An 18,772-nucleotide genomic window follows, 5' to 3' on the forward strand; every position below is an offset into this window, starting at 1 on the left:
TCCCTCATCATCATAAATGCTTCTTTTACAAGTACCTTATTCCATGTAGTAATTTGTACAATAATTTGCTGGGCAGTACAGGAAGATAATTGCTATACTCACATCTGTATTTTTATTTACAAACATCCTGTCCAACTTCAATCTACTGAATTTCTACCCATCAAACACCATCTCCTTAATGGTTTCCTCATTGATAATGACATTTCCTTTCACACCTAATACAATTATCATGTGATATCATATATCATAATCACCTTATGCTGGTAGAGTATCAAATTCTACAATAAAATGTTTTTAAAATCAAAGCTGAAATAAATTTAAGCATTTTGTGTTTAACACTCAAGAATTTGTCTCCCTGACGGGCCTGAATAATCCCCACCTCGAATTATTTTTAAACACCTTTCAAGCTTCCTGTGCCTTTGAGTGCTACCCAGGGTGTTCCAGTACAAAAGTGACCTTGATCCGGCTTCCCATCCCAGAGTCCTTTGAACTTTCTTCTTTATATTTCATGAGGATTTGAGATTTCAGTTCAGTTTCATCTTTCTGACAGATGTTCAGGGGCCTTTAGGTCATGAGTTGGCTTTTATTTTCAATACTGAAGCCAACAAATAGGAATGACTTGAATTGTACAATTGCCTTGAACCAGAAATGCTCAGATCGGAAATGAATGGCTACCTAGTTGACGTTAAATTTTGCCATCAAATACAAAAACCTTAACCTCCTTTGCTTCTCTCAAAATCAAGCTTTTGAATGAAAAAGCCCTTTCATAGCACATCTTATTAAGAACTCGAAGGGCTCACCATTTCAGAGCACCTTTCGTTGCCTTTTCTTTGCTGAATTGCAATTGTTAAATTGCAAGGCAATGAAAAAAAAATCCCCAAATGCTATTCAAATCTCTCTCTCTTTTCTAGCAGCAGGCTAACATCAGAGCCAAATATCACTGAACAGAAGGGATTTCAATCTTACAGTATGGAAAAGTAAGCAATGAATTCACATGGGCTGACGATGACAGTATTGTGCTATCTGCTCTAGTGAAATGTAAAATTCCCGCCCAGAGTCCCAACCCGGAGCCTCAAGCTTCTCCTAGAGGGGAGTCCTTTTGTGGCTACCTTCTACCAGCCTGTTTACTGCCAAAATGGAGTTTTTCATTATTGTAAGAGGTTGGAGAGCGGGAAAAAGAAATCGTCAAAAACATGGACAAGCACACAGTGTGGATGACAAAGGGATGTAGCAGATTCATGAGTACAAGCCAGTTCCAAATGATCAAAATCAGAAGTAAAAGATAGGAGACGCTTCTTGCCTGCCAACAGAAAGAACCGTCACTTCTCCTTGTCGCCGGCTTCTTCCTTCTTTAGATCTGCTGCTTGGTTTTATGAAGTGCCACCGCTTATGTCTGCAGCGCTGACATACATCTCTTTCTACTGCCCCTCCAACGGTGTGGAGATGGTGGCCACACATATGCTTCCCTGGAGTCCCGCCTGGGGACAAGGGGCCCGGACTCACTGGAGGGCTGCCCGGAGTACTGGGAGTCAGAGGACTGCAGAGGGGAATCAAATTGGGAAAAATCTCATGTCAGTTCAGGAGCAGATTTACACACAAATAAAAAAAATGCCCACCTCAGTGATCTAAACATGCTTTGTAAATTGTACTTTAAGCACAAGGGTTTCAATACACATTTGTTCACATTTCGCTTTCCCTAAAAAAACACAAGCCTTTTTCTCCCTCACAGAATCTAATGTTATCATGAAATCATCTGAAAATTTTAAAATTGGCTCACTTGATGATATTCTGCTTTACTTGAAAGGGTAGTTTTCTTTCTCTATTTTTAATACACTCACTGGTGGAACCTATAGGATACTATTTCTCATTCACTGTTGAGTTTTTGCTTTAACTTGAGCATAGATACCTAAAAACATGTGCCCTCAGGGCTAGACAAAACCAAATCTTAATTTGACATGTCTTAAGAGAGGACTGGACTTCTTTCTTTCTTTCTTTCCTTCCTTCCTTCCTTTTTCTTTCCTCCTTTCTTTCCTTCCTTCTTCCTTCCCTCCTTCTCTCCTTTCTTTCCTTCCTCTCTCTCTCTCTCCCTTCCTTCCTTCCTTTCCTGTCTTCCTTCCTTCCTTTCCTGTCTTCCTTCCTCCCTCCTTTTCTTCTTTCCTCCCTCTCTCCTCTCTTTTTCCTTACTCTCTTCTTTCTTCCTCTCCTTCCTCCTCCTTTCCTTCCTTCCTTACTGTTTTTTTTTTTTTCTGAGAAAAAATAAAGTTCCAAAATTAAGCATCCAATCCTGCAGCAATAAATGTGTAGCAAGAGGGAGAAGGAAGTTATTCATCCTGACCTCATGGAAATCTTGCTGGTTTGTTATCCTCTCCATACCCCGCAACAAAAGTAAATTAGAAGGACTTGGCAATCTTTCTAATTGGTGTGTCATTTTCTTCTGGGTTAATTGTCATTAGACACATTACCATGAGCCAACCCTCACAAACAAGGGAGATTGCCACTTATCAATTAACTCTTACTAGGAAGGATGGAAGGAGATTTGGGGAAAGAGTTGTTACAGCATTTCACTTAAGTCTTAAGGAAAGAAAGATCATAATGGTGACAAACATATGTATATCAGCTTGGGAGAGACACAGAGAAATATATGTGTATGTATACGTGTATATACACACACACACACACACACCTCTCTATCTCTTTCTCTGGTTCTCTCTCTGGCTCTCTCTCTCTTTCTCTCTCTCTCACACACACACATAAGAAAACTTGTTATATGACTTTTATCTGAGTTATATTTTTACTGCCCATTTGAATTTCAAGTGGTATTTTCTTTAAAGATATGTTTTTAATAGCCATCTCCTGGGGAAAATGATAGTAAAAATATCACACATAGATTTTTAGCAATTTCTGTAAAAATTCTATGCTCAATTATCTCAAGCCAATTTATTCAGAGACATAATATTCAAGAGCCACAGTCTAGAATGAATGTTATTGAAATAATGTTTCACATGTAATAAATATCTCCTAAATAGACACATTAATGACTATCTTTTTTTTTACCATCGATGAACAATACTTAAGATAAAGACCATTGCAAAAGAAAAGTAGCAAACAGTCACTAAATTTGAGCAATTAAATGAAAAGACTTCCTTTAAAGAAAAAAAAAAAAGGTCTCACCTTTCAGGATCACATACGCTGTTATCTGCCACCATGGCCTTTAAAACATCAGCATTTGCTACCAAAAAAAAAATAGAATGGTAATTATATTTGACTGTATGAAATGCACAATCATATAATTATAGAGCCAGAGAGAATTTTATGGATGTTCTGATCCAGCCTCCTAGTCTTACAGATGAAAAGATTAAACTCTGATTTTCAAAAGGTTACAAAGCAAGTAATTAGCAGATTTGGCCAACAAAGCCTTCAAAAGTTACATGAGAAGTTAATAGCAAGCAAAGAGCATCTAGCCTAAAGAAAAATACATTTCCCGTTGATTTAAAAAAAATAAAAGAACATCAGTATTTGTCCTTCACCTTCAAGGATTAATATCCATTTTAACAGATGGGTATTCTTCCCCACTGCCTATATACATGCCCATTTCTTGCTATTTTTGACTCTCTGCCATCTCCTCCAGTTATCTTCCTCCATCTCTCTTTCTATCTCACTACCCAACTCTTAGAAGTTGTCTGCATTTATTGCCTCCAATCCCTCCCATCTCACTCATTAATAAATCCCTTGTAATGTGACTTCTATATTCGATATTCAATTGAAACAGTTATGACCAAAGTTAATGGTTAAGTCCAATAGCCTTTGTTGAATCCTCATTCTTGAGGTCCCAATACTATTGCCCACTCCATTTTCTATCTATATTCTCCTCTTTGAATTCCATGACACCTTTTCATTGTTTTGCCTGTCTGATCCCTCCTTCTCATCCACTTTGGTGGATCACCATCCATGTCTTACACCCTAGGCATGGTTATAGCCCAGTCATTCAAGTTTTCAAAGTGTAATCTTCATTGCTTTACTTTCTCACTTCCCCATATCTAATCAGTTGCCAAATACTTACCAATTTTATCTCCTAACAGGTCTCAAATCTCTTTTCTGCTTTACATGTCTATAGCCACCATCTTAGTTCAGCTCTTTATAATTTTTTATCTAGATTACTGTAATACAGCCTTCTTAATAGTTTCTCTGCTTCCAATTTTTCCTTCTCTAATAAATACTCCATATTACTGCTAAATAAACCTTCCAAAAGTACAGATCTGATCATGTCAAGATTCCTTTGTACTCTTAAAATTTTCTGAGAACTCTCAAAAAGGTTTTATCTATGTGAGTTATATTTATTGATATTTTATTGTATTTAAATTAAGACCACATTAAATATTTTGATCAACACAATGACAAACCATAATTCCAAAAAAACTCATAAAAAATGTTCTCTCTAAAAATAGCTGGTGAACTCAAGAGTACAGATTGAAACATATTTTTCTGCCTTCCTTTCCTTTCTTGGACATGACTAAATTGGAATTTATTTTGCTTAATTTTACATATTTGTAATGGATTTTATTTTTCTTGCCTCCTCAATGGTTAGAGATTGGGGAAGAGAAAATGAGGAGAGAATGCAGAAATGGAAATAAAGTAAAATTGTGTGTGTTTGATTTTAATTTAAGGAAGATTATTTCCTTGCCTTACCATGTTAATGATAAAGCTGTATCAATTCCCTTTTACTGATGAGAAAACCAAGGGTCAAAAAACCAGTCACACAGCTTATACATAGAGAAGGTAGAATTTGAATCTAGATTTTCCTGTTTTCAAATTTAAAATTTCATCCACTACACTGCACTGCCTCTAAAATTTTTTCACATTTATAATTTCTACTTTTGTGAACCTCTTAGTTTTTATAGATTATAGTGCTCTGAATTCCCATGATTTGCCAGAAATTCCTGCTAAATATTCTCCTTGTTTGTCCTGAAAGCAATTCCAAAAAGGAGAGGTCCTTACATGCTATCAAAGGCAGTTGTTATTCTTTTCAGGGAAGCAAACAAAGCTTTTTCTATTCTCTACCTTAGAACCCAAATGTCCATCAGTCCTACAGCTAGAATCTCTATACCAGAGCTCTTGAAATGATCCAGAAACATTTAAAAATATATTTTGATAGCTATTTCAATAGAACTAATTTTCTTTGTGATCTTATGGATTTTATTTTATACAATAAAAACCATTATACCAAAAAGGTCCATAATATGCAAAAGCTAAAAAGCCCTGCTCTATGCAATATAACAAAATACCCAAAGCTTCTAGAAATGCCTTTGCTAAATCTAGCATGGGAAACCTTCAGAAAGTTGTACGAGTTACCTTGGATGAGAAAAATTCAACATAAACGCTTTGCTTACTATCATAAACATCAATACCGTAAACAACACACTAATTAATCTTCTTTGACATTCCTATTTCTACATTTCCTTCATCTCCAAAAGAACTTACTTATAGCTGATGATCATCTGTAAACTGACTTCCTTTAAATCATTATTCCTTTGCTAACTGGAGCATACAGGAAATGGATGAAAGAATGGAATTTGGAGGCCTGAAAAAAACCTTCAATTAGAAGAAATTTCCAGGAAAATGCCCTTCCTCTCCCGACTTCCGTCTACTTTTCCCTGAACAACACTCATCTGTGTCTGAGGGGAGAAAACTGACGCTATCACCAGTACTTTTCCCCCAAGGCATTCATTCAACAGGCAAAATTACTATCATCTTTCATAGCCTTTCCTGAAAAGTCCAGTTACTCAAGTCTCTATATACCTATGCATAATGAGTCATGGAAACCTTAGTTACATTATTAGAAACAATCATCTTGATAACTCTTTGAAAGAGCTACCCAATTACATAACTATTTAGAAAGTTTCTCCTTTGTGACAGAGTTTAGTCCAATGATTTCATTAGTATAGGAAATGTCTAAGAGAGAAAAATCCCTCTAATAATGCAAATGAGCACATGCATTCTCTGCAATTTATGATCTTAAAAAAAAAAATGCCTAAAGCACTGAGAAGTTAAATAATTTTCCCAGGGTCATACAGTCACCATGAATCAGAAACTGGATTAGACCTGAATCAGGCCTTCTTGGCTCCAAGTCTGGCTCTCTTTTTATTCTACTAATTTGTAACCTGAATTTAAAATTCTGAAGCCCAAAGGAGAAGCTGCCTAGAAAGTCCCTTTCCCTTTATAAATAATCAGGGCCTGCCAGCTGAGTATTTGCATCTCTACCTTGGCACTTTCTACCTTGGCAGACAATCCAAGTTCCTTAGCATACCCAAGCTCCAGCAGCAACAGCCATTTCCTGGTCTTCCTACCAGGAAAGGAAACTAGCAGCAGAACCCAAGAGGCGACAATTCTAATAACAACTGGGGAGTGAGGTGGTATTATGTTTAGTCAAAGCCCAAGGAATTATAGGAGATTAATGATTTCTGGAGCAGCTGCTAAAAGTCTATCCCATAAAAGACAGCTTGCCCAGACAAATCAAAATGGAGTTGCAACAGCCAGGATGTGATTAATATATGAATAAGAACATCATTAAAAGTACATTAGTATCAAAATTTAACCTTCATTCCACCAGGGATACAAAAAGAATTTCAGGGAAATGAACAAAGACGAATATCAACAAAAAGTTGATATTACCATCGGTTAGGTTGGCAGAGCTGGTTGTAAGATAAAGATATTTTCCCTACTATTGTTCTCTACAAAATGATGAGCAAGTGGATTCCAGAAAAACCTGGCAAGACTTAGGAGAACTGATGTTCAGTGAAGTGAGCAGAACCAAGAGAATACTCTCAGCAGTATTGTTGTGGTGCAGTGATCAATCATGATAGACTTAGCTCTTCTCAGAAATACAATGATCCAAGACAATTCCAAAAGACTAGTGATGGAAAATGCTATGTACATCCAGAAAAAGAACTACAGAGTCTAAATGCAATCCGAAGCATGCTATTTTCACTTTTATTTGTTTCTTTTTTCTTTCTTGTGGTTTTTTTCCTTTTCTGATTCTTTCGCAACATGACTAGTGCAGAAATGCATTTAGCATGATTACACTTGTATAGCTTATACCAGATTACTTACTGTCTGTCTTGGGAAGAGGAAAGGAAGGGAGGAAGAGAAAAATTTGGAAATCAAAATCTTACAAAAATGAATGCTGAAAATTATCTTTATATGTAATTAGAAAAAAATAAAATACTAAGTAAGAAAAGAAATCAAGTTGAACATGTGATTAAAAAAAAAAGCACACACACAAAAAGATATTTTTCCGTGAAGTCAGAAAGGAGCTTGACTTCAAAATAGAAGCTACTGTGGGCTAGAAATAAGCAGATAAGCAACTTGTGGGAATTTTCTAATAAAATGAGGGTGTTTGGACAGTGGTGGATATTCCCTGTGTGTAAATTGCATGGGATTTATTGAGTGGATTTTCAGGCAATAGAGAAGTGAACTTTTTCCAATATCAAGTGAACCCTTCCTCACTATCTAAGTATTTGCATACAGCAGCAATATTTGGTGATGATAAGGGTTAGGATGGCAAGGTAAGGTGGCTTGGAAAAAGTCAATTAGAAGGAAATTGGAGAAGGATGTCAGCTAAAGAATGACCCAGTTATAGCCATAACAAGTGACAGCAAAAGAAGAGAGAGGAAAAAAATTATCAAAAATAAATCCAAGAACCCTAAAAGCACAGTATTCTGGGACTATTTCTGTACCAAGACAGCAGAAGACCCTAAGAGCATCACTGATGTACATAATCCATTTAATCCCTATATAAACAAGAAAAGATTAAGTCAGGATTCACATGTGATGGTTAAGACAGACTTTGTTTTTTTGGTTCACTTGTTTTTCATTCGTCAGGATTTCATTTGGAGTTTTTCTTGCCAAAGATACTGGAGGGGTTTGCCTTTTCCTTCTCTGGTTCATTTTAGGAAACTGAGGTAAATAAAGGTTAAGTGCCTTGGCTAGTGTCACAAAGCTCGAAAGTGTCTGAGGTGATTATTTGCTTTTGTTTTTTATTAAAGCTTTTTATTCACAAAGCATATGCATGGGTAATTTTCCCAACACTGACTCTTGCAAAACCTTCTGTTCCAAATTTTCCCCTCCTTGACCCCCCCCCCATCCCCTCGCTGGCAGGTAGTCCAATACATGTTAAATATGTTGAAATACATGTTAGATCCAGTATATGTATACATATTTGTATAGTTAGCTTGTTACACAAGAAAAATCAGATCAAGACGGAAGAAAAAGAAAAGCTGAGAAAGAAAGCATAATGCAAGCAAATAACAACAGAGTGAGAATGCTACGTTTTGTTCCACACTCAGTTCCCACAGTCTGAGGTGATATTTGAACTCTAATCCTCCTGAGTACAGGGCTGAGTACACACTATCCCACATCCGACTGCCCCAGCCTGCTAAAGTAGGAAAAACACTTAACTTGGAATCAGTCTTTATATTCCCAACACTAGCACAGTTCCTGGCACATAATAGGCAATACCCATTAACTGATATGATTTTGGGCAAGATAATTTCTCTGAGCCTGAGAACCCCAATCTATAAAATGTGAAGAATAGGTGTCCTACCTACCCAACAGGTTAGTGTGAGAATAACACAGCAACACAGATTAAAATAATTTCTAACCACGAATACTATGGGCTATTGTTATAATAGGCTCATATCACTAATGCTCCCAACATCCTTCCACTATACCACACTGCCTCTCAAATAAAAATAATAATAATGGCAGTGTTGGAACAAGCATTTTTGCTTTTTCTAAGTTCTATATACTTTTTAAATTCTATTATGCAAATTATTGTTTAGTAACATGTTATCTTAGTTTTATTATAATAAAAATAAATAAGCTTAGGAAGGCAGAGGAAAGGTAAGATCCAATTTAAAATATTTTAATCCAAAATGCTCACATTTCTCCCCCAGAACTTTTGGTGCTTATAAACAGAAGCTTTGGTTAACTGAATATTTCATTATGTGAAATGGTTCACTCCCTCATAAAGTAAATTAAATCAGTTGTTATCTTTACCCCCCCCCCCAAAAAAAAGGCTGACTATGTAATTGCTACTTCAATTGGTATTAATATTACCAAAGGAATTCACAGATTTAGTCCTCATTAAAAATTTGTTCTGAAGATTTTTTTATACTATCAGAGGTTTTAAATACTATTAGCATATTATCAAATATATTATTATGTTATTAAAATTAGCATACCTTCATTTTTCATGATGTAATGGACAATTTGTCCAACAGTATCACTATTCTCATTTATGCTGTCATTCAATTCTGAAAGAAAAAAGGAAATGATATTTTAGCAAATTACTTGCACTCTCTACAATTCTGAAATTTCTTAAATTCACTCTTAAACTGAAGGATTTAAAAGATCCACTGAAAAAAGTCAAGGGGGTACCCAATGGAATAAGTAAAGTGGTGAGAGAGTCTGAATTTTTAAAATTTGTCTTGGATTTGCCAGCAATGTTACGGTATTCAGATAGTTCCTCAGATTATTCGTAATAAAATAAAATAATTATCACTATTTATTTCTGAATTTCTCCTTAACTGCTTATCCATATTTTAAAATGTGCCATATTGAAAAAAGTTTTACATGTACAAACTACCTTTGGGTATCTTAAACGAGATGTCCCAAAGACACCTTGAGAACTCAACATGTCCCAAACTGAATTCATTATCTTTCTACCCAAACCCTCTCCTCTTTTGCCTTCCCTATTGGTACCACCATCCACTCAATAATAATAACAATAAAACAACAAATCTATGGCACGAACTATGTACCAGACGCTATGCTAAGCACTTTATGATTACTATTTCATTTATTCTCACAATGTCCCCAGGATGTGTGTGCTATTATTAAAAATCACTTTACAGATGAGGAAACTGAGGTAAACTTAAGTAACTCAACCAGAATTACCAAGCCACTGTACCTTGAATTGGAACTCGTCTTCCTCTGGGTACAGTGCTCTATCCAATGAACCACCTAGATCCCCATCACCTAAGATATATCATTGAAAACCCTTCAGCTGTACACTCCCCCCTCCCCCCATAGCCCATCTGTTGCCAGGGATTTAGTAATATGTCTCACTTGTAACCCCTTCTCTCCCCTGACACTGCCTTCACCTCCCCACACCTGAACAACCAGCCTGCTGGTGAGTCTGCAGTCAAAGATCTCTCCCCACTCCACTCCATCCTTGCCTTGGCTGTCAAAGTGAACTTCCTAAACCACGCGTTTGTCCACACACATCTCAGTTTTACTATACAGTTTTTCTGCATTTTGTGGCAGAGATGAGAGTCCTGGATGAGGGGCCCCCAAGGCAGAGTGTAAGGCTCTTGTCCCCCTCCCCAACAGCTGAAGCTCTATGACCATGACATGTCATCTTGATTCTTGGTTCTTCCCCAAAATCCCCTCATGGCCCTTTCTTCTCCAGACCCGTTTCCATATCTCCAGGCTAGCCAACTAGGTCTTCAGATGTGCCCTCCATGAAATGAGAGGCTGATAGTTTCAACGCTACCTTCTGACTTGGAATGGCCAAAAGTCCAAGAAAGTCAATGGACATTTCAATCCTTCCAATCATAGACTTCCAGCTGTTGAGAGTGGGAACAAGTCCTTTTGTTTCCCCAAGGCTGAAACACCATGCTTGGCATTTTAGAGATACTCAATAAATGTTTTTAGATTGACTGACAACAAAATCTCCTAATGGCTTTTTAAAACAATACCTTCATGCATTTATTCTAAGCAATTTTTTTAAAGTTGCATCATTCTCCCCATTTCCACATTAGACTTTAGGGGAAAGGAAGGAAGGAAGGAAGCTAATTAAATAATCTCCTAGCTTTGTACTCCAAATCTGGGCTTACCATTCCAATTCACATGTTACTCTTTTGTTTTCTAATTGGACAACAATCATTTCTGGACTACTGTGTTCTCAAAAAACTCTTGGAGCCATTTGAAAGCATCTCCAAACCGCCCAAATGACTGTAATTTTCATTTGGCCACCATTCTCAAAATTATTTCCCATGTTCTTTTTAAACGTATCTGTCCATTTTCAGAGCTAACTAAAGGAAGTATGAATTCTATTCTGATGCACACGGCTACAGCAGGTGAGAGAAGCGGCTGGCAGTCAGCTCTGTTCCACCTTCAAAAATAAGAGCTTCTCTCTCCCGTAAATCACTCAGACTCATTTGTAATAGTGACCCACGTAACAAATGATAGCATCTGAGAAACCTCAAAACCCTCTCTGTCTTGGATCTGCCAAGAATGAATGAGTGCATCTGCTGTCTCCTTCTGGAAAGGCACAAATTAGGCTTCATAGAAAAGAGACTTCAGGACAGAAATCCTCACACAGCTAAGCAGCAGAGGGGATGCTCTCTCTCTAAGAGGAAGTGCGGTTTTCTGTTTACAAACACTATCTGAGGTTTGCTCATAACTTTTCATATGACTCATTATGCAGTGAGCCTTTAAAGGGCAGTGGGGGTGGGAAAAAAAAATAACAACTCAGTCAGCTGACCAAGAAAGAGCTAGCCTGCTCCCTCCCAACAACTGGCTCACCCATGACTTCTGCCAAAGGGCTCCTTCTGCCAAAACAAGGAAAGGGACTGTCTCTGTTCACCCTCAAAGTCAGATTTCATTATCTATTCTGAACTCTAGGAAGATACATCTTCCCCTAAAGTTTTAGCCTTTCTGCTAAATAAAGAAGGAGGAAAAAAATAAGACCTTTAAAGGGGTTATTCATTCACCAAATTTCTGCAGATATATGGATCTCTACTGGTTTTCAGTATTTCACAATCTTATCTTGTATACAAACACTGTAAAAATTTACATCCAAGTTTGCTTCTTTTTAAGAATCTGTAATTGAAATCATTTCACAGCAAAAAAAAAAAAAAAAAAAAAAGAGAGAAACATGGAGTTGATGTCAATAAATATCATCCTTGGTCTTTTTACTAATACAGCTATTCATTAAAAAGTACATTTCTGCATTGGAATAATATGAAATACTCACATGAAGCAAGTGAGAAATTAAGATATATGTGAGAATGATTTGGGTTCTTTTTTTTTTTGATAAGTCTCTAAATCAAGATTTCTGAACCTTAAGTTAGTAAACTTTTTTTAAAAAAATTTATGACTGTATTTCAATATGAATTTGGCTTTCTTTATTATCCAACATATTTTGTCTTAGGTATCTAATCTGAGTAAGGGACCCAGGTTTCCTCCAAAGGAGTCTATAACACAAACACACACAATTAAGAACTCCTGCTCTAAATACTCCTAGCCCAAGGTTGTCTTTCTAACAGGTCAAAAAGAATGGGAATTCACATGAGTATTGACTGAAGAACTGAGGATGTTTAGCCTAGAAAAGAGATGACACAGAAAGGATATAACAGTTGTTTTCAAATATTTATAGCTGTCACATGGAAGAGAAAAGAAACTTGTTCCCTTAGCCCCAGGTGGCAGAGCTGGGAACAATGGAGTGGAAGTTACACAAGCAGATTTCATTTATTCCTCTAAAAATGAGTAAGTGACCAAGGAATAAGGATGTGTTGTTAGTTGTCTTGGGGGGTGGGGGTGAGGAGGGATTCCTCCTTGTAAAAAATCAGAGTTACTTACCTATCTTTTCAACCTTTTCTTCTGCATCTTGTTCAGCTTCTGTCGTACACCGATAGCCCTTCTTCTTAAGTAGATGGCATATAAAGACTCCCAAAAGTCCCATGATAAAGAAAACTGGAACTAGTACGATGGCAACATATTCTGGGTGACCATTCCCACTGTTCGTAGGAGATGGTGTTGTCCCTCCACTGGAAGAAGCTAAAAAAGATTAAGATGAATAGGAATAAACATGAAATCCTGAATTTGAGTTTTGTTGTTGTTGTTTAATCAAGGGTAGCAAAAAGAAAGCAGGTTATGGGGAAATGACCAGGAAGTCTTTTTTTTTTATTATTATAGCTTTTTATTTACAAGTTATATGCATGGGTAATTTTACAGCATTGACAATTGCCAAACCTTTTGTCCCAATTTTTCCCCTCCTTCCCCCCACCCTCTCCCCCAGATGACAGGTTGACCAATATATGTTAAGTATGTTAAAGTATAAATTAAATACAATATAAGCATACATGTCCTAACAGTTATTTTGCTGTACAGAAAGAATCGGAGTTTGAAATAGTGTACTATTAGCCTGTGAAGGAAATCAAAAATGCAGGCGGACAAAAATAGAGGGATTGGGAATTCTATGTAATGGTTCATAGTCGTCTTCCAGAGTTCTTTCACTGGGTGTAGCTGGTTCAGTTCATTACTGCTCTATTGGAGTTGCTTTGGTTCATCTCATTGTTGAAGAGGGCCACATCCATCAGAATTGATCCTCATATAGTATTGTTGTTAAAGTATATAATGATCTCCTGATGATCAGGAAATCTTAACTGGACTCTGGTGTGCATGCGTTGACCAAAAATGGGAATACAATCTGAAGCTTCACCTCACAAAAGTACAGTGTCCAGAATGAGGAAAGTTCTGCTTCCATTGTACTTGATCCACCCTGACCATATATATCTCATGAGGACATCCATAAGACAGAACGCATCCAGCAGGGGGATCAGGATGGGAAGATTACAAATCCATGTCACCTGGGGCGAGTTTAAACACCAGAACCATCTGGACTCCCTCTGAAACATATTATTTCTCAGATAGTTTTCAATTTACAAGGAGGTTGTTCTCCAAAAACATGTTGGTGAAATGGGACAAGTACAATCTCTATCAAATTGCTTGTTGTCTCACGGAGGATGGAGGTAGGATGGGAGAGAAAATTTGGAACTCAAAAAAATTTTTTAAATGAACGTTAAAATTGTCTTTATACATAAATGGGGAAATGTTTTTTTAGTCTCAATTCTTACTCCAGTGCTCCATCGACCACACCAATTTAATAATAAAATTGAGATATGAAAAAAGAAGGCAGAAGAGGATGATAAAAGGCATCTGAAGTGGGGAGGAGGTAGCATCTCTACTATATATTCTTTTGGTTCCCTTTCTTCTCTCTCTCCCCATTTACCATCCTCTCATCCAGATGAAAACAATGAAAGGGTTAAATAAGATTGATTGTTTGGTTAGTTTTCTCTCTGCTCTCATTGAAAAGAGATGAATGCTGAGTGCCCCAACAGTAAGGGTAAAGATATAAGGAATGAAAGAGAAGGGAGGACTAGAGTGATTTGAGTATTCTTTCTTCTCCTCTCTCCCCACTTAGGGAGATGGAAAGTATAGGGGAAGAAAAGAAAATTAAGGAGGAATCTCATCATCAAGTTGCTACGTTTTTCCTCTCTTAATTATTACTAAGGAAAGCAACTGATGTAGAAAAAAGTAGGAAAGATAGATAGTAAAGGGATTTAACTGTTAAGATGAGCTTAATTTTTTTTTTTTCCTAGAGGCAGAAGAGAGTCACTGAAAATTATTTATCAGGAGAGTAATATAATATCCCATACAGTAAAGAGAGTAATGTAACCTGTTCTTTTTTTTTTTAATAATCTGTTCTTTAGGAAGACTACTGTCAGCTGTTTGAAGTCTATATGAGAAAGGAGAAACTGGAAGTAGAATGATCAATTAAACTTAACTTTTGATAAAAAGTTCTCTATTCCCTCACTGGAGAGTAATACCAGAGAAAAGACCAAAAAAGCATGCATTTACTTTGAGGCTAAAAAGGGAGGCAATATTGCTGAGAGATAGAGAAAAGTGGATTCAAAGAGAGAAAAAATTAAGAAAATATGTAGATAACTATATGTGAATATGTATATGCATGTATATATATACATATATATATATGTATATATATATATATATATATACCCACAGGTAAAAACAAAAAGTATCAGAGGAGAAAAGAAACATTAGTGTATGGCTAGCAAGATCAATCAACCCAGAAGTATTTATTAAGCACAAATTATATTTTGGAGATAAAAGATAATCTTTGGGGTCAAGAACCTTACACTGTAGCAAGAGAAAACATGTAAATACAAAACAGATACAAGTTAATTTGGTGGAAAGCAGACACTAGTGGCTAAAGGGATCAGATGTTTCACATAACGGCACTTGGGTGAGCCTTGAACAAAGCTAGGTGTCTAAGAGGCAGTGGTGAAGAGGGAGTATATTCCAAGAATAGTTAGAATGTAAAGACACGGGAATGGGGTTTGGTATCACATGTATGAGGAACAGTAAGAAAGAAAGTTCATTTGGATCAAAAGGTACATGAAAGCAAGTAATATATTGGAGAGACCAGGCGTTCCTATTGACCCTGATAATTAGATAAGCTGATAGAAAATGGCACACGTGTGACAATTAAACAAAGAATAATCTTAGAGACATTAGATAGATTCTTATATTGTTCTGAATTTTAAGTCCTTTAATAATTTCCCTCCCTTCCAGCTTTCAGTGAAAGAGGGCATACATACAAATCATCTAGAGGTAGATGGCTTTACATCACTTAACCTGAATACGAAAAGGATTCATTCAGGAACCAGGAAACACTCATTAAAACTCTGCCTGGGAACATCTGGGACAAATAAGTTAGAAATGATGTTCAAATCATTGCAAGTACTCTCCAGGGTTTAGATGGCCAAACAGAACAGTAGAATGGGTCTTGAGAAAACAAAAACAAAAACAACAAAAAAGTAACAACAACAACAAAAAAAGAATATCCATAAAAGAGTTTTTCCTACTATTCGAATTGGAAGTTCTATGGGCAGAACTACTCGATTGTCTACCTCTAATAGCCGGAATTGGCCAAGGGTTAGGTCTTGGGTGGGTACTATGTATGAGTCAAACAAAAGGTCTTCGTAGTCAGTGTACTCATGGCTTACCTCCATTTGGCTGGATAATTCAAGTTTATACATATTATCCTAACTGATATGAAAGAGACTGTCTTGTGAGAATTGTAATGATTCATTAATGAAATGTTACAAATCAATACATTAATCAGAAGTAATTTACATTTGTCTCTGAAATGCAAATACACTGTGAGAGACATGTTTACTTGGGCTGAGAACACAGTCAATCATTCAACACATTTTCTGGATCCATTAGGAGGACAATTTTACACTGTGGTCTTGAAGTAGTAGATCATAAGCTCATTGAGGGTGTCTATCATGTTTCAGTTTTAGATCCCCAAAGCCTACCCAGCACAGGGTCTTGAACCTAAAAAGTAGTTAATTAATGTTCAACTGAAATGTTCCTTGCCCTCAAGCAACTTACAGTTTAGTTGAGTAGACAAGATTAACATTTATCAGACAGTCAGAAACTATGACAGGTTGTAATGAGAGTTCTACTCCAATGTTCCATCTTGAAACGATGGGGGTCCCACCAGGTTCCTGAAGGCCAGGTGGTGCCTTCGGGTAGAATGAAGCACAAGCTCTGACAGACCCTGCAAAGTTGGAAATACCTCAAGAAAGGGCCAATGACAGACTATGTTTGTGTTGTCCGAAGGTCTGTCTGGATAAGTGTGAAGAGGTCCATTATCAGAAGTAAACCACCAGGTAATGACTATTTTTAGCCATAACAATTCATGTGGACCATCTGCTGAGGCACAGATCATAGAAATCTCTAAACACACAACCATGTACATGTTCTAGAAGTTTAAAGAGGGAAGAGATCAGAATAGTGATGGAAATTTCAATGAAAGTGGAACCCCCAAAAGCTGCCCCTCTAGACAGCAAGGAGGCACAGAGTGAGTATTGAACTTGGCATCAGAAAAAAATCAGAGTTCAAATCCTGATTCAGCTATTTCCTTGTTGTGTGGGAACCTCAACTGACCAATTTTAACCTCGGTTTCCCCATTTGTAAAGGGGAAAATAACCTACCTTACAGAATTATTAAGACAAATTAAATGATTTAACATATGTCAAATATTTTGCAACCTTGAAGTGCTAAATAAATGTTAGCTATTCCTTAAAAAGAATAATTGATTTTATAGAATGCTTTAAAATTTATAAAATGCTTTAGAGTCACTGTGTTGATTTTATCCCTGCAACAACTCTGTGAAGTACGTACTCAGATATTATTATCCCCATTAGGAAGATTAAAAGAAATTTATCTCAAATCTAAACCTTCTAGATTCTAACTGCTATACATACCATACTATCTCTAATAATAATAACAATAAGCAGCATTTATATATTGCTTTAAGGTTTGCATATTCTAGATCATTTGATCTAGAACAACAACCCTGGAATGTAGATGCTATGATTATCCCCATTTTACAGATGAGGGGACTAAGGCTATGAGACAATTTGAATGATGTACCCAGAATCACACAGCTATTAAGTTTCTGGGGTAGGATTTGAACTCAATTCCAGGTCCTGAACTCTAGACACCATACCATTTATTTAGTCTCTAAAAATAACAATCCTAGTAAACAAAGCCAAAAAAAAAAAAAAAAAAAAGTAAAACTATTTCTTGGTTTTCTGAACACTTGGACAATTTTCATCCTAAATTAAGTCCAAGTTTTAAAAAAGTTAAATGCATACACTCTTTAGAGATCTACCGGATGACCGAGTAATTTCCATGATTAATGTGCATCTGTTTAACTATACTAAGTACCATTTTAGACTCAAATAGAAGTTAGAAAACAGCTAAGGCCTCCTCATTAGAGAAGATTTTTAGAATTCAACAACGTGAAATCAGTCAATAGCTGATTTAGTTAGTGTCTAGAAAACGGGGCTAGAATATCAAAGGGGTATTTCTTAACAGATTCTTTCATATATTCCCACTTCCCTGGACACAATGTTTTGGTTTTAGTATGTTGTTATTGTTTAGTCATTTCATTCACGTCCGATTCTTGACTCCATTTGGGGTTTTCTGGATAAAAATACTCGAGGAGTTTACCACTTCCTTCTCCGGCACATTTATGAGAAAACAAGCAAATTGCCCAGGGTCGCACAGCTAGTAAGTGTGAGAAGCCTGATTTGAGACTGGTCACTCTGTGCACTTTCCCTCCCAGTTGCCCTTTGCCTTTACTGGGCAGTCAGTAAAGCCCTAGCTACTCACCTGGCCTTCTCAAATCACACCTGCAGGAGGTGTGAGCTGCATGACAAATACCTTATGCCTGGAAACTCACAGAGGGAGTGTTCATAGGAGGGAAGCTTAGCAGAGGAGAGGTGTGACTAGGAAGGGTGGTACCATCTGGAAATCCCAGAAATGTCACCTGCCCCTCCTTTGAAGGTTATTGAAAATCATCATTGTCCTCATCAATTATTCTGGCAGTGAGTCCTGGCTCGCCTCCACCAGATTAACAAAAATCATCACCTCAAGGAGGACGGATCTAATATTATTCTCCCTCTTCTCTTCCTCATTCTTTATTTCATTTCAATTGAGAACTTTAACTTTGCTTAAGAGCACTTAGATCTTTTGGGAAGAAGGGACCACACAAACCCAGCCTATAGATAATGTACAAATCAGAGCTATCAAAGGTGAAAAGCGTAGGGAACACTGTATTTTAAAGTTGGAGATAATATCATTTCAGTGCTCTTTTTTTTCCCTATGTCTACCCAGGAGCTTCAGGGGCTTAGATTCTCTTTTATATTTAAAGATCTGGAAATCTAGGTCCAAAGATTAAAATTACTTGCCCAAAGACATACATTAATAAATCAACATCATTTAGTAAAAACCTACCATGCGCCAGACATTATATTAAATTCTAGTGATACAAAGACACAAGAGCCAGTTCTTGTGTACAATGATCTTGCATTCTAATGAAGGAGGCAAA

At 36.7% G+C, this 18,772-nt stretch overlaps 1 protein-coding gene across 1 annotated transcript in view; it reads right to left on the minus strand.

Moving 5' to 3' along the window:
* The window catches only part of RELL1 (RELT like 1), a 57,188-nt gene that overhangs the window by 18,808 nt on the left and 19,608 nt on the right, over positions 1–18,772 (minus strand). Inside the window, exons 2-5 of the mRNA XM_031943942.1 lie at positions 12,643–12,840; positions 9,240–9,311; positions 3,172–3,229; positions 1,301–1,537 (exon numbers count right to left, since the gene is read on the minus strand). Coding sequence (XP_031799802.1) covers positions 1,301–1,537; positions 3,172–3,229; positions 9,240–9,311; positions 12,643–12,840 — 565 coding nt within the window. The remainder of the gene's footprint in view (positions 1–1,300; positions 1,538–3,171; positions 3,230–9,239; positions 9,312–12,642; positions 12,841–18,772) is intronic.

The sequence above is a fragment of the Sarcophilus harrisii genome, chromosome 6 (assembly GCF_902635505.1).
Source record: "Sarcophilus harrisii chromosome 6, mSarHar1.11, whole genome shotgun sequence".
Lineage (NCBI taxonomy): Eukaryota > Metazoa > Chordata > Mammalia > Dasyuromorphia > Dasyuridae > Sarcophilus > Sarcophilus harrisii.